Source organism: Leopardus geoffroyi, chromosome C2, assembly GCF_018350155.1.
Source record: "Leopardus geoffroyi isolate Oge1 chromosome C2, O.geoffroyi_Oge1_pat1.0, whole genome shotgun sequence".
Lineage (NCBI taxonomy): Eukaryota > Metazoa > Chordata > Mammalia > Carnivora > Felidae > Leopardus > Leopardus geoffroyi.
The window spans coordinates 50,097,865-50,114,908 of record NC_059333.1 but is presented as its reverse complement, the minus strand read 5'-3'; the positions used below and the strand labels follow the sequence as shown (position 1 = coordinate 50,114,908).

The window sequence follows — 17,044 nt, the reverse complement described above, 5'->3', positions numbered from 1 at the left end:
AGTCCAAACAAATTTATTTTAGTGCTCAGGTGGCTGTGTGTGAAACAAAGTTGGGAATAGGATCAGTATTCTGCCCCCACTTCTATCCCATTCCGTAAACCATAGCAGTTTAATAACTGGAGGAGCACCTCAAATGTCAACCATGCTGTGGGCACTCGCCAGAACAACTGAAGGACACACGGGGTGGGGCTGGGGGTCTGTTGTGAGCAGGTGGAGGCTCTGTGCAGGTCAGATGCAGGTACTCCTGTGAATAGAATTGTATCTCTATTCATGGACTGGTTTATATGCACTTAAAAGTAGCATTGCGTTGAAACTGATAGTATGAACCAAAACCTATTCAATGTAATAGGAGGAGTCTGTTCTGTATACTGAAGAGTACACTGCTTTGTAGTGCCATAGAAAATCTAACCTGCAAATAATCTACTTCCTGAACTCCAATAGACATTCCAAAACTAATTTATACCATCCTTGCAGATTATAAGAGTAACTTACATATCATTTCCACTTCTATCTCTCTAAAATGAGAGGAGTAATATTTGGCACTATATAAACTTAAAACTGCTCAGAGAACAGATGCTATGTTCATTGTTTTAACTCATTTTTTAAAGATACTTTTACCCTTAACAAGAGTTTATACTATATTGAGGTTTTGGAGCTAAAAGAGCAAGAACTCCTAAAGGGGTATTGATTTTCATCTACACAAAATACCAGCAGCTGATGAAGAATTTAAGGTGGATTAGGAACTCAAGTTTCCTCTCTACACCGAATGGGTTTCTTGCCACCTTGGTTTTTCACATCTGTTTCTCGTTAGCAAATACAAGCTGTCGTGTCTAGTGCCTCAGGAAATTCATATGCAGTTTGAGGCAAATTGTGCAGGCTTATATTTGCACTAGCTCCTCTACATTCTCTGGAACCAGAAGAGATTGGTCATCTTTTTCAGGCAGGAGAAAGCATATGGGTTTTACTCATACAAGCAGAGGAAGGAAAAAACCCATGCAATAAAAAACTTCTTTATTGAAATAAAAAAGGGGATGGACTCTGAATTATTCAGTTACTGAACTTGCTTGCCGCTGCATTTTATCATTTAGATTAATCAGGAAGTGATCAGCGGTCCCTGCCTGGATCACTTCTTCTGCCTCCTCTGGTCTAGTAATTGCAGTCACAGGTGCAAAGCAGAAGGCAGGCATTGTCTGGACAACTTGGAGACCAAAACACTACTACTATGTAGAAAGGCAGGAGAATTCGTCTTTCTTATCATAGAAAGGCCAAAACATGTTCCCTTGAATAATTAGTCCATTATCCACTCTGACTTCGTCTTTGGGCACAGAGAAATGCAATGGTTAATTAAGCAAAGCCTAACACAAGAATAGAGAGTTCATTTTGTTTGACCCACCCCTAAGTTCTGTGAAATTTGTGATGCTTAATTATATTTCCTTTGGAACATTGATGTTTATTGAAATATTAATAGGTATTAGGGAAAAAAGATTTCCTTAGTCAAGTAGGTACTAAAAAGGCTAAACAAATTCTCCTACTATATGATTTTTCAGATTCGTTACTGTGGTAATCCCCATTGTGATTCTGTTAAACTTAGTATTCAGAATTCATTTTTTTTCAACGTTTATTTATTTTTGGGACAGAGAGAGACAGAGCATGAACGGGGGAGGGGCAGAGAGAGAGGGAGACACAGAATCGGAAACAGGCTCCAGGCTCTGAGCCATCCGCCCAGAGCCCGACGCGGGGCTCGAACTCACGGACCGTGAGATCGTGACCTGGCTGAAGTCGGACGCTTAACGACTGCGCCACCCAGGCGCCCCTTCAGAATTCATTTTAAGGCATCATGGTTTGATGGCAAGAGTCTTAGTTTTACATCTCTGTCAATTTCTAGCTTTGCATCATTAAACAAACGCTAATCCTCCATTTCCCCATTGTAAAATGATTTTAAAAGATTTTATAGGTTTATCTAAGGAATACAAGAAAGAATTAGTAATGTGTATATCACTCAATACATTGAACCCATTGGTTTCTTCCTTATTAGTGTTTAAATAGAATATGAATAGTTTAAATAGAATGCAAAATGACAAGTTATGTAACACTGACTTATATTCAGTTTCCCATGAGTGGTTAGTTCACCATTCTTATGGTGTCAGGCCACCAAATTTCTGGTGCCACAAACCTAATCTTTCCTTGATGGTCATTAAAGACTTCTTAGAAGCTAAGTCTAACCCTTATATACTACCATCTTCCAAAAAAAGGAGATAGTTCCAGAAGGTGTGTGTCAGTCATAGAGGCCAAATGCATTTATCCATATATTTAATTTAGGCCAAATAATTCTGTGGTACTCTAAAAGTAAACTGTGGTTTGAATTTTATTCTGGGAAGAGCACTATCATAATGCCAGTGGAGTATAGGTCTGTTCCCTGCTATTGGCTTAGATAGCCAAGAGTTAACTACCTTTAAAATAAAATGGTATCCCTTTAAATTTAAAATGAATTAGACCATGGAAGTTCCCTTGGCCCAAGGATAAATGCCATGGAAATGAAAGAAAATAGTTCTAATGTCATAAAACAGCAAAGGTCAGATAGGGTGAGATGATTACTTTCATCATTATTAGCATTACTTTGCATTTAGATAGCCCCTCTCCTTTGCCAGACTCATTCTCATTCTATCCCATTGCTTAGTATCTGAGCAGCTTGTGGAGCTCCTGATGATATCAAGGGTGATCCTGATGTGGAAGAGAAGCCACAAGTCAAGAGGGGAGTGAGCAATTAACCTTTATGCTTTATTTGCTCATTCTGGTCTTCTTCTGCAAACAACCTGCAAAAGTGGGCTCACTTGAAAATAATATCCATATAAACTTAAAGCCTCTCCTGGGACTTTGGAGTTATCTGGATCTTAGATTTTTTAAATACAGATTTTATATTGCAATAAATAAATTGCACACACACACACGTGTGTGTGTGTGTGTGCGCGTGCATGTGCATGAGCGTTTGGTAAGTCTGGGTATTTGCTGTCTAAGTGGAACAGTACTAAAAGTGCTAACATGTATAAGGTCATATACAAATTAAAAATAAGAGGTTTAATTCTCCCTGTTTAAAATAAGGGAAGGAACTTCTCCCTCCCTTTTCTTAAACCATTTACATCAGACAACTTATAATTCTAAATACTTTCGCCTTTCCTTGAATCCTAGGAAGAATAGAAAGGCCTCTGTCAGCTTTATGACCTGAGAATCTTTTTCAAGGATCTGGGAACCATCTTTTGAAAATATAAACATCCAGGAAAATAACACTCCTACCTCACAGTTTCTATGGGAGTGCGAGATCCTAACCCAAGAGGAAGCGTGGCTCAAAATTACAAAAGTACTTCCTTTTGGGAAGATACAAGTTTACTTTTCCTCTAGATAAAGCCAATATGCTAACACAGATGGTCATCCCAATCACCAGGTATATTTAGAATGAACTATATGTGACAAATGGTGCTGTCAAGTCCTCTTATTTGAGAACTAGTTATGGTTTATCTTGAAAATATATGTAATGGGTTGCATCTGCTTGGCTATATAAAAGACCAAGATTTCTCTCTGTGCAATCTCTTGATGGATTGCTTACAATGAGCATCACATTCTGGTTAATGCTTGCTCAATGATAAGTGTTTTCATCTCTACTGTCTTGCAGAGAGCATTTCTGGATTGGGGGAAGATTTTATTTTTAATTTTATTTCCTAACACAGACCTGTGCTTTTAATTAGAATAATGGACTAAAGAAACTAATAGTATATACTATGTCAGTTGTTTTTAACCATGAATGCATATTAGACTCATCTGCAGGGTTTAAAATACAGATAGATTCCCAGCACCACAATCAGAGATTTGGACACTATATTTGGTGTAAAACAGTGGAGTAAACACTTTTGGGCTAAAACACTTTTAATAACCATCCCAGGTAATTTTGATGCAGGTGGTCAGTGGGCACCACTGTAATTGAATGTTTTAACATCATTTTTAAATGTACTGTATTTCCCTATGCTGTCCTACTCACTTCCTGGCTCATTTACATCTTTTGTTTACAAGTATCTCAGTACAACATCAGCTGGATCCTCTCTGCCTGGAAATCTTTTTACCTTTTGGCCTTCTTTTCATGAATAACAGGGTAAGGCTTGACCACTTTCCCCAGGTCCTGACCTCACTCTCTGGGCCCTCACTCTCCTGAAGGCCTCTGCATTCCACATCACAATTAGTATTCTTCAACTTCCCTGCCCATGTCTTTTATTTTTCCTTCTCTCCTAAATCAAAGAAACAATTACCAGTTTCCCAATGTCAACTCCTCCACCTGTATCTTTGCTGTTTTCCATATTTTCTTTCCTCATTACATCAATTATTTTCTTATTGGTAATCCTGATCTCTGAATACTTTCCCTTTACTTGTGTATACTAAATTGCTTCTAGTCCTCTAATCCCTAAATCCTAAACTGCTGGCTCAGGTCACTCCTCTCTTTCCTTCACCACCAATGTTACCTAAAGAGTAGTCTCTTTTCCTACCTTTCAGTTTCCTGTTTCCCGCTCATTACTCACTCACTGCACAGGGACTCAGATACCACACAGTTATCTTTGGGAGCAACCTCTGTCCTCAGACCCAGGTCCATATTTTCTACTATTGGATAGAAGCTGTCATTATAAATTCTAGAAGCTCCTCAAACTCATTATTTCCCAGACTAAACTTCCTTTCTAAAACATGCAAATGCCCTAAACTTTTGGTGTCAGCAGTATCAACATGCAGTTATCCAAGTTCATAACATCATCTAAGACATCATCATCATCTTCTCTTTCACCTCCCCAATTGAACCAGTTCTCAAACTCTGTTGAGTCCAACACAAAAATATCTCTTAAGAGCTGTCTCCTGCTGCTGTTCCCACTGACACTGCCTTCTGTGACATTTCTCTCTGCCTCTAGTTTCTTCCAACTTGATTCTATCTTTTGCTTCTCCCAAGGTTGGCTTTCTAAAACAAAACATGACCATGTAAGATCCTTAAAAAAATGTGTTTAAAAGGACTTAATGTGTCTTCATCACCAAGAAAATAAAGACAAAATACTGTCCACAAATAACGCACAAAGTCTTCTTGTCCAAACAACTGAACCTGAATTTACTCATCTCTAGCTGTAATTAGTTTATAGGCTATACGGAAAAAGGGGAGAATGTTAAATAACAAACACATTGAAGCTGCATCAACCAGATCCAAAGTCAGAATTCCACATTACTTGAAGAGATAAGCAGCATTTTAGAAAAGCAAGTGACAGAGAGAAACTGTTATCAATTAAAATAGACTAAAGGCGCATGTCAACAAATACACTGTGTGGATGTTTTAAAGGCAACTTAGCGGAGTATTAGATGATATGTTAAGGGATTATCGTTAAGTTTATTAGACATATACAAAAGGGTGAAGATTTTGTTTGAGTTCCTTTCCATCACATATACATTCTGAAACATGAATAATGAATTCACTTTAAAATATTCCAGGGATGGGAATGGTAAGAAGGAGAGAGAGATGAAGCAAAATTTATGTGTTGATAATTGATGAAATTGGATGATCAGTACAATTTCTTGTTTTACTAATCTTTACTTTTGTATATGTTTGAATTTTCCATTACAAAAAAACATTTTTTAAAAAGCCTCCTGCATGGTACTCAAAATCACTAACAACCCTGCCTTAGAATACCTTGCTAGACTTACCTTCAGATATTCCCCACCCTGAACTCCAGGTCGTTCTTAACCTGCCAAGAACTTGCATACTAAGTCTGGGCTCCTGAAGACATTCCTGCACACTCTGGCTCTTATTCGAGAGCAATCCAGATTACCTCTCTTCATAAAAATTAGAAATCCCATGTCAACTACATAGCTACCTACTGATTGCTCTATCCAAGTATGCGTTGCTCAGGCATACTCTGAACACAGGAGTACTGGCAGGTTTGAGAAATATAAAACATGACAGAAAGCATTTCAATTTGCATGGCAAACTTGGAAAAGTGATTTCAGACTCTCTAGTCTCTATTTTGTAAGTGTTTAACTGTGATTCTCTAACTTTAGCTGATATAAAAATGATAAATACTTAAATGAAACACTGATAATTCAGTAAGTAATCTTCTCACTGAGTGTAGATTTTAGAAACCTGTGGGACGTGTCCATCAATATAGTCAAAAATCTCATACCTGTCACAATATTGATGGTTGCTGTGTTATGCATACTGAAGTTGGCCTGCGTATTTTGGTAATGACCGTCATTGCACTGAAATAATATTTTTGAGTAATGTACTATATTTCACATTTTCTTAAGTATTATTCCTAAGTAAATCTATTAGCATATAAGGGCAGTTTTGAAAGTCTGAATTAACTTACAAGGAAGAAAAAGGCATCAATTAGGCAAATTTTGATGAAATTAGCCTCTCCCGATTCTATCACCCAATAACCAATATTTTTCACATTTGTGAGCAGCCATTATAATAATATTAACTATGATGAACACTTTGTATGTTAATGTGGATATAAATTACAACTCCAGAAAAATGTCTTTTGTCATTTGCCATTTGTTAATATCCACTTAATGTAGATAGATATCCACCCCCCTCCATTTTCCATATGTATTTAAGGGCCTTACTATTCAAATATAATCACTCTTTCAAGATATAATTAGAGAAAAGATTAGGTTCAGACTTACCAGGAAATCTACTGTGGAGGTTGGCGTCACAGTTGTAGCCATTAAACTGAGCAGACCCCAGAAGCACTCTACTTGTTAGAAGCAACAGCAACCATATTCGTTCCATTGCAAAACCTGGAAAAGAGTTATTTATCATGTGGACATCATCAGCCTTCACTCTTACTTACTGAAAAGATTGAGGCTGATATGAGCTCACTGTTGGATAGGCTGGCAGTCTATATACGTACAGGCAAAGCTCATTTAGGGACTAAGGATTCTGAGAAATAATTATCAGCAACAATGCAGAAATTTTGGTTACAATATTTGAAAATTATTTCCACTCTTTGGCGTCAGTTTGCTAAGAGTGACAAATCCAGGCTTTTATAGTGAAAGAACGAAGATATATAATAGTCATAAAGTTTGAAAAAGAAAATGTATTATAAATAGGAAGACGTCAAACCAAATATTTCACAGATTAGAACAGTGTACTTAGACAACCAATCAATGTAGAGACAACTCTATACTTTAAAACACCAATATTCATGAAGTAAAAGGGATTCAACACTCAGTACTTGATTCTCAGAGGATTCTCAATATTCTTAATGACTAAATAATGTCAGGAAAAATTTCCCCTCAACAAAGGAATTCCAGACTATTGCTACTTCTCAAAATCAGTGGTTTGTGTATCATTTTTTTTTTTTCAGGAAACACAGGACTAAAGCAAAAGGAAGAACAGAAAAATACTATGTGTAGACTGACATCATGAATCCAATGACTCTTCATTGGTGAATAAATAGGACTAATACATATAAATGGACACCATGAATTCCTAGGAGAAAGTAATGGAAAGTGATTTTTTAAGTTGTCATTGTGTGTTGAACAAATAAATATAAATTGACTTTGAAAATTAAATACCAGTCAGTCTGGTGTTTAATATTTTATCCCCTGGATACCCTTTTTTGGCCAGATAAAGTGAAACCATCTTCCAGAAGCACCCAACTTCTTCTCAGAGCATAGTTTGTGCACTGAAAAAAAAATCTTTTGGGTTGGTGGTTTTGGTCTGTGTGTGAAAAGCAAAAAGAAAATAAAATTGTAAATGGTTTACTCAAATAATTTAGTGCATTTTAAAAGCTTGGGGTTTGGGGAAGGGGTTATGGTATTTTAGCTGCCCTTAAAGATCTTCCCTTACATGATTAATCAAGTGTTTAGCAAAAGGAAGGAAATACATCTTGCTTTTGAGCCATCATTTTAGTATAACAAGTTTATGGTGAACAAAGTCACTTTGGTAAGGATGTGGGAAAGGAAGGCATGAGTTTACTCTTAAAAATAGACTGAAAAATATTAATTCAACAGGAACTTCCTTCCTTCAGCATTATAACATGCTACTCTGGCATGAACCTCATGACTTTTGGGAGAACAGCCACATGTCTAGTTGTTTCTGATTCTCTAGGACATTCAGTAAACAAAAAGTTCACACAAATATCTGATCCAGGCTCTCTTGGCCACATTTGCACCATGTCATCATCTAGCTCCTCAAGACATCTCAAATAAACAAGAAAGCCTTGATCTCTTGGAGATTTTGGAATACTGGTAGGAAAGAGAGCAGCTTGTTTCTGAGCAGTACATCCCACCACACACACACCTAGTAGATGCTCTGCCATACCCTTCTCATGCTGGGTCCCGTTGATTCCCATGAGGCATTGGAGACTCTAGACTCATATCATTGTCTTCCAAGCTAGAAATACCTTCCATGCATAGTGATTCACAGAGTGGGGAATTTTCACTGATGAGTTATTTTTATTCTGAAACACTGTCTAGCTTTTATATTCTTCCACAGGAGGAAAAAAAAACACTTACTGAGAGGACACTATGCACAAAGAAGGCACTGTGTGCCAGGTCACTTGCCTATTGTCCCCCATTCATATTGGATGAGATTGGAATTATTACTCCATGTACAGAGAAAGATGAATAAGTCTCAGGAAGGTTAAGTGCCATGGAAAACAATTGGGGAACCCAGAATTCAACGGGTATTTCTGCTAACATTTGCTATACACACTACCTAAATATCATCTGTTATTTTAAAAAAAAGGTGTTATTTTGGCTGATATTTATCATCAGTTTCTTTTCTTTAAATTTATGAAGTGATAGATCTTTAATAGATATTTTCATCTGAAAATGGATAAGCAAATTCTTATGTAGTGAATGCAACCTGCTTAAAAGATGTATTTTATAGTGTGGGCATTAAGAGGGAGAAAATCATTTCTTTTCAAAAAATGGAGAAAAGGCCCTGATTGTGAAAACTGTGAGAATTATCATTATAAACTAAACTGGACACATCTAGGTTTACCAAAAATGGATGAGAAACTCGTGCTATTTGAAGCAACCTACTAACAGTGGTGGCAAAGTCTTAGCTTTATAGAGTTAAATCAGATTTGAGGCTGTTCAAAAGTGGCATGCTTCCCTCCCATACACTTTGAACAGGACTCACAGAACTGTCGTGAAGATTAAAACCCTTGATAAATACTTTTTGATGAAAAGAAGACAGAGGTAGACAGCATCTTATTTCAACAAAATATACACTGATTTTGATATCAGCAGATATGGATTCAATCCTCCCCCAGTCATTCTCTAGATTTTTCGTTTGAAAATCAAGATGATGATCACAAGACTATAAACTGTAAGTGCATAAAAAACATAGCACAGTCTGGACATACAGAAGACACTGAAATATCAGCTTCAGGGTCACCATGTATTGATGTGCAAGTTGTCCCCTGCACAAGTACACCCAATAAGAGGGATAGTGACAGGGCTTGTGCTCCCTTGGCTAAGACACATGCTCTGGAACTAGATGGCTCAACACAAAGGTGTCCCATGGGCTAGTAACAGCTCTGATTAGTTGAATCACATTATAATATCATTTGTACTGATCAGTGTGTCAATATTAAGGTACATTAAGCAGGAGATTTTTAAAGGGCACCCACATCTCTTGTGTAGGCAGTATCCACATTTTGATCCCTGTAACAGTGGCAGAGATTATGGCATTTTCAAGACTGTATTTATATTCCACCTGCAAGTTAAAACAAAATGATGAACTATTAACTTGTACACTTCCCACCTTCAAACCTATCTCATCATTTTCTCTGCACACAGAAACCCTAAACATCAATGCACAGAGGCAAGCTTGAAAATGCTATCTTGCCGTAGCTCCTAAAGTTCTTTTCTGAAATGGGATTGCCTGGGATTTGGACTATTTTGAGACTCTTTACATTCATTAAAGCATAAGGTCCTGTTTGCTCAGTCTCCCTAGCTCCTAGGCGAGTATAATTCTAGACATGTGTATCCAGTCCTGGTCTGGCTAAAAAAGTTCAGTTGAGTTTCATGTCACAAGGTAGAACTTAATTTCTATCATCCACTCTTGTGTGACGTGCAGTGGCTGCTGTCCCATTGTGGCTCCAGCAAACTGGAGCTTGAGCAAAGGCATTTCCCATCTTTTCCGTCATAACTAGGTGCAGCAACCAACACCCCAGTGACTGGTGCTAACTGTGGTGTGAAAGACTGCCTAACACAGCCAATATTACAAAACATTAATAGCAACTTCGTAGATAATAAAAACCTTGATGATTAGTGAGCACAAGCTTCATGCACATGCTTCTTAGCTTTGTATCTTTATGAATTTAAATTGATGGGGATAGAGGAGAGAGAGGACAACCATATGCACAACATTGAATTTTAAGGAATTCAGATGTATTAATTTTAAAAAGAGACACTTGCATCTCTTAAATTAGTGTAACAGGCTCTGTATTTCATACTTAGCAATACAAAGGAAATCATGGGCTAAGTGATTTTCTGTTAAATATGTCAATATTTCTCATGTTAAATTTTCTTTTTAAAATGACCACTTCTAAAACACAAATTCTGATTTATTTGCATAAGATTAAGCATGAGTCAGAAAAATGTAGTTTCATTGTCAATTTTCACTCAATTTTGTATAAATTGATATAGTTCTGTCATAAACACTGTTCTCTAATTTTATACACCTGATTCTTTTTTTTTTTTTGACCTTCCTTTTATTGAGATCTGCTACATCCCAGGCACTGTTTTTTGCTTAATATTCAACTATTAACATAGATTTATTTTTTACCCATGTTACAAATGTGGGAACTAAAGCCTAAAGTTTATTATTAACTTGCTCAGGTCAGATCTAGTAAATGACAGAGTAGAATTCAAAACACACTTGACCTTTGGAATTATTACACTATTCTGTTTGCCTTAATTGGAGTTTGTCAAATAAATAAAACTAATATCCTGATCATTTTCAGAAAGTAAATTACATTAATAATGTATGCTTAACATATGCTTGAAACCGAATCTTATGATTGAGGCAAAATATTTTTAACATCTACATAATTGTCATGACTATTTCACGTAGGCAATGAGTGCATAAAGAATATTCTTTTCACAAATTGTCTTAATGATAGTACTAGTGAGTTTTAAGGATATACAGTGTTCCAGATTGGGTTTTTTAAAGTATTTTATACAATTATCTAACTATGAGATAGGTGATTTATTCATCTTATTATGGGGATGAGAAATGTGAAGTAATTTGCCCAAGGTTAAACAGATAACCAGTGTTAAAATCAAGATTCAATGCACAATAACTCCAGAAACCACCCTCAACTATCACGTGGCATTTCCTTCTAGAAAGTAATCCTACACTACCCAAACGGGAAAATGGCAATTACTTACTAAATGTGATCAAAATAGATTTATTCCTACATTCATGTATTAAACATTATTGAATGCTTACACATACCTGGAACTATTAAGGGGAAAGAGGAAGGGCTGAAAATGTTTGTCTGCCTAGAACTTACATTCTAGTAAGGGAAATCAGAAGAAAACAAAATCTATAGGTAAAATACAGAGTATATTTGTATTGTATTGTATATATATATATATAATATATATATTATATATAAGCACTTTGGAGAAAAATAAAGCAAAAAGAATGATAGGAAGTTCTGGGGTGGCAGGATGGGAGTATTGAAATTTTAAATGGGGTGGTCAGGGATATATAATCAATACATATAAATTTTTTAAAAAAACTACTTTAGTTATGAACTGCGAGATCTACTTGTTTTTAATTTGTACTTCACTTTTTTTTTTACACTATTTAGGCATTTCCCAAATAAAACAGACTTTCAGTGCATAAATTATTCTCTGGGAAAAACTTGGACATTTTGAACAGCTGCATTAACCTTTTCAAATGAATAAAGGTGGACCTTAGTGACTGAGAAAAGTAATTTATTAAATAGCACCCCTGTGACCTGAGAAAAAGTGAACATGTTCAAAGTGCTTTTATCTACTCTCAAGAAGTAACTTTTGCAGAAACAAATGGGTTCAATGATTTATCAGTTTCATACTTCCTTAATTTTACTGCCTTCATATAGACCATCTGTAAGATACTGTTCTAGTTTGGAAGAAAAATAAAAAATTCAAACCAAACATCTCTTCAAATGTTTAATCATCATGCTAAAATTTATGCATTTTTTTCACTAAACTAAAGCTGATCATTTTATCATACAGATTTACAAAAATACAAAATGGGCCTTTCGCATCAATGATTTCCCTAATTCTCTCGTTGTCACCCCTCCTCCAAATTTATTGGCCACCGACTCTGCAGAGCCTTGCTGACTTCTACTGGGGGCATAACCTCATTCCTGGTGCTTCTGTGTCACACCCCCCATAGCCTGCCCCTCAGAAAAGATCAGAAAGTGTTCATTATACTTTAAATGACTGGAAATAGCTTAGAGTTCCCAGGAAAGGGAAGGAAAAGAAATATGTGTATTTTAACAGAGATCAAAGTTTAAGTTAAAGGAATAAAGTCCTTCCAAGAAACCCACAAGACCCAGGTGAGAGATGGGGCAATAAGGCACTGAATTTTTACAGGTAGGCAACTGTCCTGCTGAGTGAAGTCTCAAAGTGTTACACAGTCTTGCTTCTAGAAAAAGGACATATTGGTCCACTCTCCACAATCATCAGTTTTATTATTTTTTTAAGTTTATTTATTTGTTTTGAAAGACAGAGAGCATGTGCACGAGTGGGGAGGGGCAGAGAGAGAGAGGCAGAGTGAGAATCCCAAGCAGGCTCTGTCCTGTCAGTGCAGACCCTGACCTGGGGCTCAAACCCATGAACCATGAGATCATGACCTGAGCAAAACTCAAGAGCTGATGCTTAACCAACTGAGCTACCCATGTGCCCCCACAATCCTCAGTTTTAAAGTGCTGGAAGCCATGACAATTTAATGAAGAAACGTGTTTTCTGTTGGGGTGTCTTGACTGAAACTTGGTACTCTTTATTTCCATGTTCCACTTGGACATTAAAGGCAACATATGTATTAAAAGGAAAATTAAAATATAAAACTTTCATCAGAAATATCCATTATCATCTACATACACATTCTTTAACATAGAGTGTCCTTGTCTTGCTAAACAAAGAATACAACTCACTTGTACTTTCAGAATAATTCCTCAAAGACGGAAACATGTTTAGCCATCAAGAAGACACTCAGAAATTTTATGACTAAAGATGCTGATGTATACCATGAGAAAATATAAATGCTAAAGGCTGTTCCTAAAAGAAAAACCAGCTCTGATTTTCTCTGACACAAAGTGAATGTTCATTTATTTCCCTTTGCCTGCCTTTCTCATCTGTCTTCCTGTGGAGGGTTTTCTTGAGTAATCTATAGAATTTAAATGATCTACAATGTTTAGCTTAAACATTTATTCTAACACCTTAGTTTTGGGGGTACTAGCAGTTTGAACTAAGTCATTCTAAAGCCTTTTTTAAATAATTCACCAGTTTAATTTTCAAGATGTGTGTACATTTTATACTCCTGAGGCAGCTTTGAAGATATGTTAGTATATCAACTTCCACTCACGTTTCATGAAGTATGATAACAAATTAATAATAAAATGATTATTTATTTTAAATGCTCATTTCCCTGTAATTAAATAATTGACAATTATTATGATTATTTCCAAATGTTTCTTTCTTAATAGAGATAATATACAAAATATTGATGAAAAGGCATGACACAAGAATCAGCCAACCAGAAGAGACACCATGCTGACATATTCTGGCTGAATATCAACACATTTTCCAAACAATCAAAAGTATTTGCGTGGGTACCAATAATGAGAGTGGAAAGGTAACTTGCTTCCATTCACTTTTATTCTTGAGCATTCTTGGTGCTCAAGAATAAAAGGGCACCTTTATTAGTACCCCACTATTTGAAACTGCTCCATTAATTAATTCATTTATTTTTTTTTTTATTCATTTGACAAATTTTTATTGAGCAGTTTCTAAGTTTCAGACTTAGGGCCTTTGGGATCCAGTGGTGAGCAAAACAAACATGGTCCTTACTCTCACAGAGTTTATGGACTAGAGAGGGAGATAGTCATTAAAGTAATAATTGCAAACATAAAAATATACTTACAAAATATATTTCATAAGTATTATGAAAGAAAAGGAAAGGGTGCCTGCTAGAACCTAAGTGAGATGGGAGGTGCCAAGACTTCCTGCAATGTGCTGCAGTTGATAAGAATTGAAAGACTGAGGGGGTACCTGGGTGGCTCAGTCAGTTGGGTGCCTGACTTCAGCTCAAGTCATGATCTCACGGTTCATGGGTTCGAGCCCCATGTCGGGCTCTGTGCTGACAGCTTGGAGCCTGGAGCCTGCCTCAGATTCTTTGTCTCCCTCTCTCTCTGCCCCTCCCCTGCTCTTTCTCTTTCTCTCTCTCTCTCAAAAATAAATAAACATAAATAAAAAAGAGGTGAAGGATTGATTTGACTTAGGCAGATGAAGTCTGAAAAGAGCTCCTCACAGAGCTCATTGCACAACCACAAGTCTCAAAATGTAAAAACAGTTAACGTTTGTGAAATTTGAAGGAAAGTCCATGGTACCAAGCAAGGAAGAAAGGGCCAGGAAGTAAGTCTGAAGGTAAGCCAAGGAGACCATGCTACATGATTTTTCCTCAATGGAATGGAAAGCCATTGAAGGCCTTTGAGTTGAGGGCAAGGATTATAATACCAGGACTGGAGTAAAGTAAACAAATTTAAAATATTATTTTGAACAGGAAGTAATAGGACTTGATGTTAAATTCTAGGTGCAGAATAAGTGAGAAAAATAGGGATGACTCTCAAGTATGTGTGTTGGTCAATCAGGTAAATGGTAGCTCCATATATTGAGATGAAAACAATTTGGAAGAGGTACTTATTGGCATGAGAGCAGGATGGAGAAGGAACCAAGATATCAGTGGATTAGGCCAGATTCATTGCAACCAAATCTTAGATGTCATGAGACATGAGACACATAGCAGTATGTGCAGTATAGCAATCTTGTTTTCAGTTGCAAGAGCAAACCTCTGTTGGTTATCACAGAGGGTCTTATATAAACACAATATATACCGACAGGAAAACGTTGTTAATACATTCAGAGGACAGCATCTTATTCAGCAGTTGGGAACCATGGCCACCTCATATAGTCAAAAATATCCCTGAAATTCCTTAAACTGCCCATCTTTATGTGGGATTCAGGAATAATAGAATATTTTCCGTGAGTTTCCTTCTGATCATTTCTGTTGTCCTGCCCTTTGAGGAAGATGAAAATAGAATCTCTGTGAAAAGGAAAATATTGCCCAATTCTGACTGACAAATGCCCTATTTTAAACTCAAAGTAGAGAAAATATCCATTAAAATCCATGGATCTTGGCTGCTAGAGACAGAGGAGATTTTGGCTCTCCAACATCTGGGCTTTAACTTTAAGAGCCAGGCATGGAGAACTGAACAGAGTTTGTACTACATACTGAGAAGATGTGAGATAAGATATGTCATCAATGAAATGTTCTTCCCCACATGAAGGAGAGAAGTAGGGAAAGCAAAAGAGTGTTTAGAGTCTCATGTGGGGTTTTCTTTCTGCTCCCCTCTTTGATAAAGATACCCAGGCAGATTCATGGGATCCAGAAGCAAAAGGGAGGCATGTCTGGCTTTTCATCTAAAACCTGGTGTGAAATGTCTGTCAGAGTGCCCATGACAGCATGAGGAAGTCAGAATTGAGTGGCAATGGTGATGGGACAGATCTAGACAAAGGAAGGCTCAAGATAGCTTCCCCTACAGTCTTCTCACCAGCATGAAGATATCTTTAAAAGACTTCTATAACCTCTGATGAGAGACAGATAAGAAAATTGAAAATTGAGATGTGTTATATCTTGCTGAGAAGCCAGTAGGTGGTGGATAGCAACAAGATGGATGACCTAAAGCCAGGAGACACCTGGGGAATGTGCTAGAAGCTCTGAATTCCAGTAGACTAAGAGATTATGTGTGTAAGGGAAGGGATGCAAGTCACTGGTAAGAGAGAAGATAAACCACTGTGCTTTCACCATTTTGAGAAAAAGAGATCATAAGTTATAGTGGATACAGGAAGAGCACTGGTGATACCTAAAAATGAAACAGATGAGAATTCTCCATGGACTTACCAGTTAGGACCACAAGATGATAAATGTACTAAATAGCTTCACCATTGTGGGAACGTTAAGAATTTTTTTAAGTAGTTAACGCATATAATAAGTACTACTATTTATTTTATTTACACAAATTATTATTATTTATATAGTTATTATTGAAAGTAATTAATAGTTTTAAATTTAATAGTTATTAAATATTATTTATCAATATTACCTTTTAGTTTTCCCTGCAACCTATGAGATTGTGCCTATAGATGAGGACATTGAAACACATAGAGGTTAAGTTAAGTAGCTTGATTTTGGTCCCTCACGTAGGAAGTGATAGAGATAACATCTGAACCCAGATAATCTAGCTCTAGAGGCCATACTCTTAAACCTGAACTACACTGTCTCTAGAGCCCCCTTTCCACACATGAAACATGAGGAGGTCAGAAGTGGATAAGGAGAATTTTGACTATGACTAAATAGTTAACCCCAAAGTAACTAAATTTTAAACCAGCAGTGACTAAATTTTAAACCAGAGTTGTCTCGACATGGCAAGATTTGATGTTTCCTGCCATTGGTAATAGTGGTCTCCTATGTGATTTAAGTTCACTTAGAGAGAAATAACAAAAAATTCACTTCAATGTATCTAAGATACAAACTAATTGTATGTACAAAACCTTGTACAGAGATACATATTATCCATAAGCTCTTCATGGCTAGTTTTTCTTTTCACAATTGAATAGATTACTATCTTTCAAGATGGTATCTGTGTTAATCAGGGCTACAATCTCAGAAGCCAACGACACCACAGAATCTAACACAGCCTTGAGATTCCAATCAAATCTCGATTCCAATCACATA

At 36.6% G+C, this 17,044-nt stretch overlaps 1 protein-coding gene across 2 annotated transcripts in view; it reads right to left on the bottom strand.

The window, feature by feature from the left end:
• The window catches only part of ZPLD1 (zona pellucida like domain containing 1), a 132,225-nt gene that overhangs the window by 38,510 nt on the left and 76,671 nt on the right, over nt 1-17,044 (bottom strand). For both annotated transcript variants that reach the window (XM_045501885.1, XM_045501886.1), the window contains one exon: nt 6,700-6,813. In XM_045501885.1, coding sequence (XP_045357841.1) covers nt 6,700-6,805 — 106 coding nt within the window. In that variant the 5' untranslated portion in view covers nt 6,806-6,813. The remainder of the gene's footprint in view (nt 1-6,699; nt 6,814-17,044) is intronic.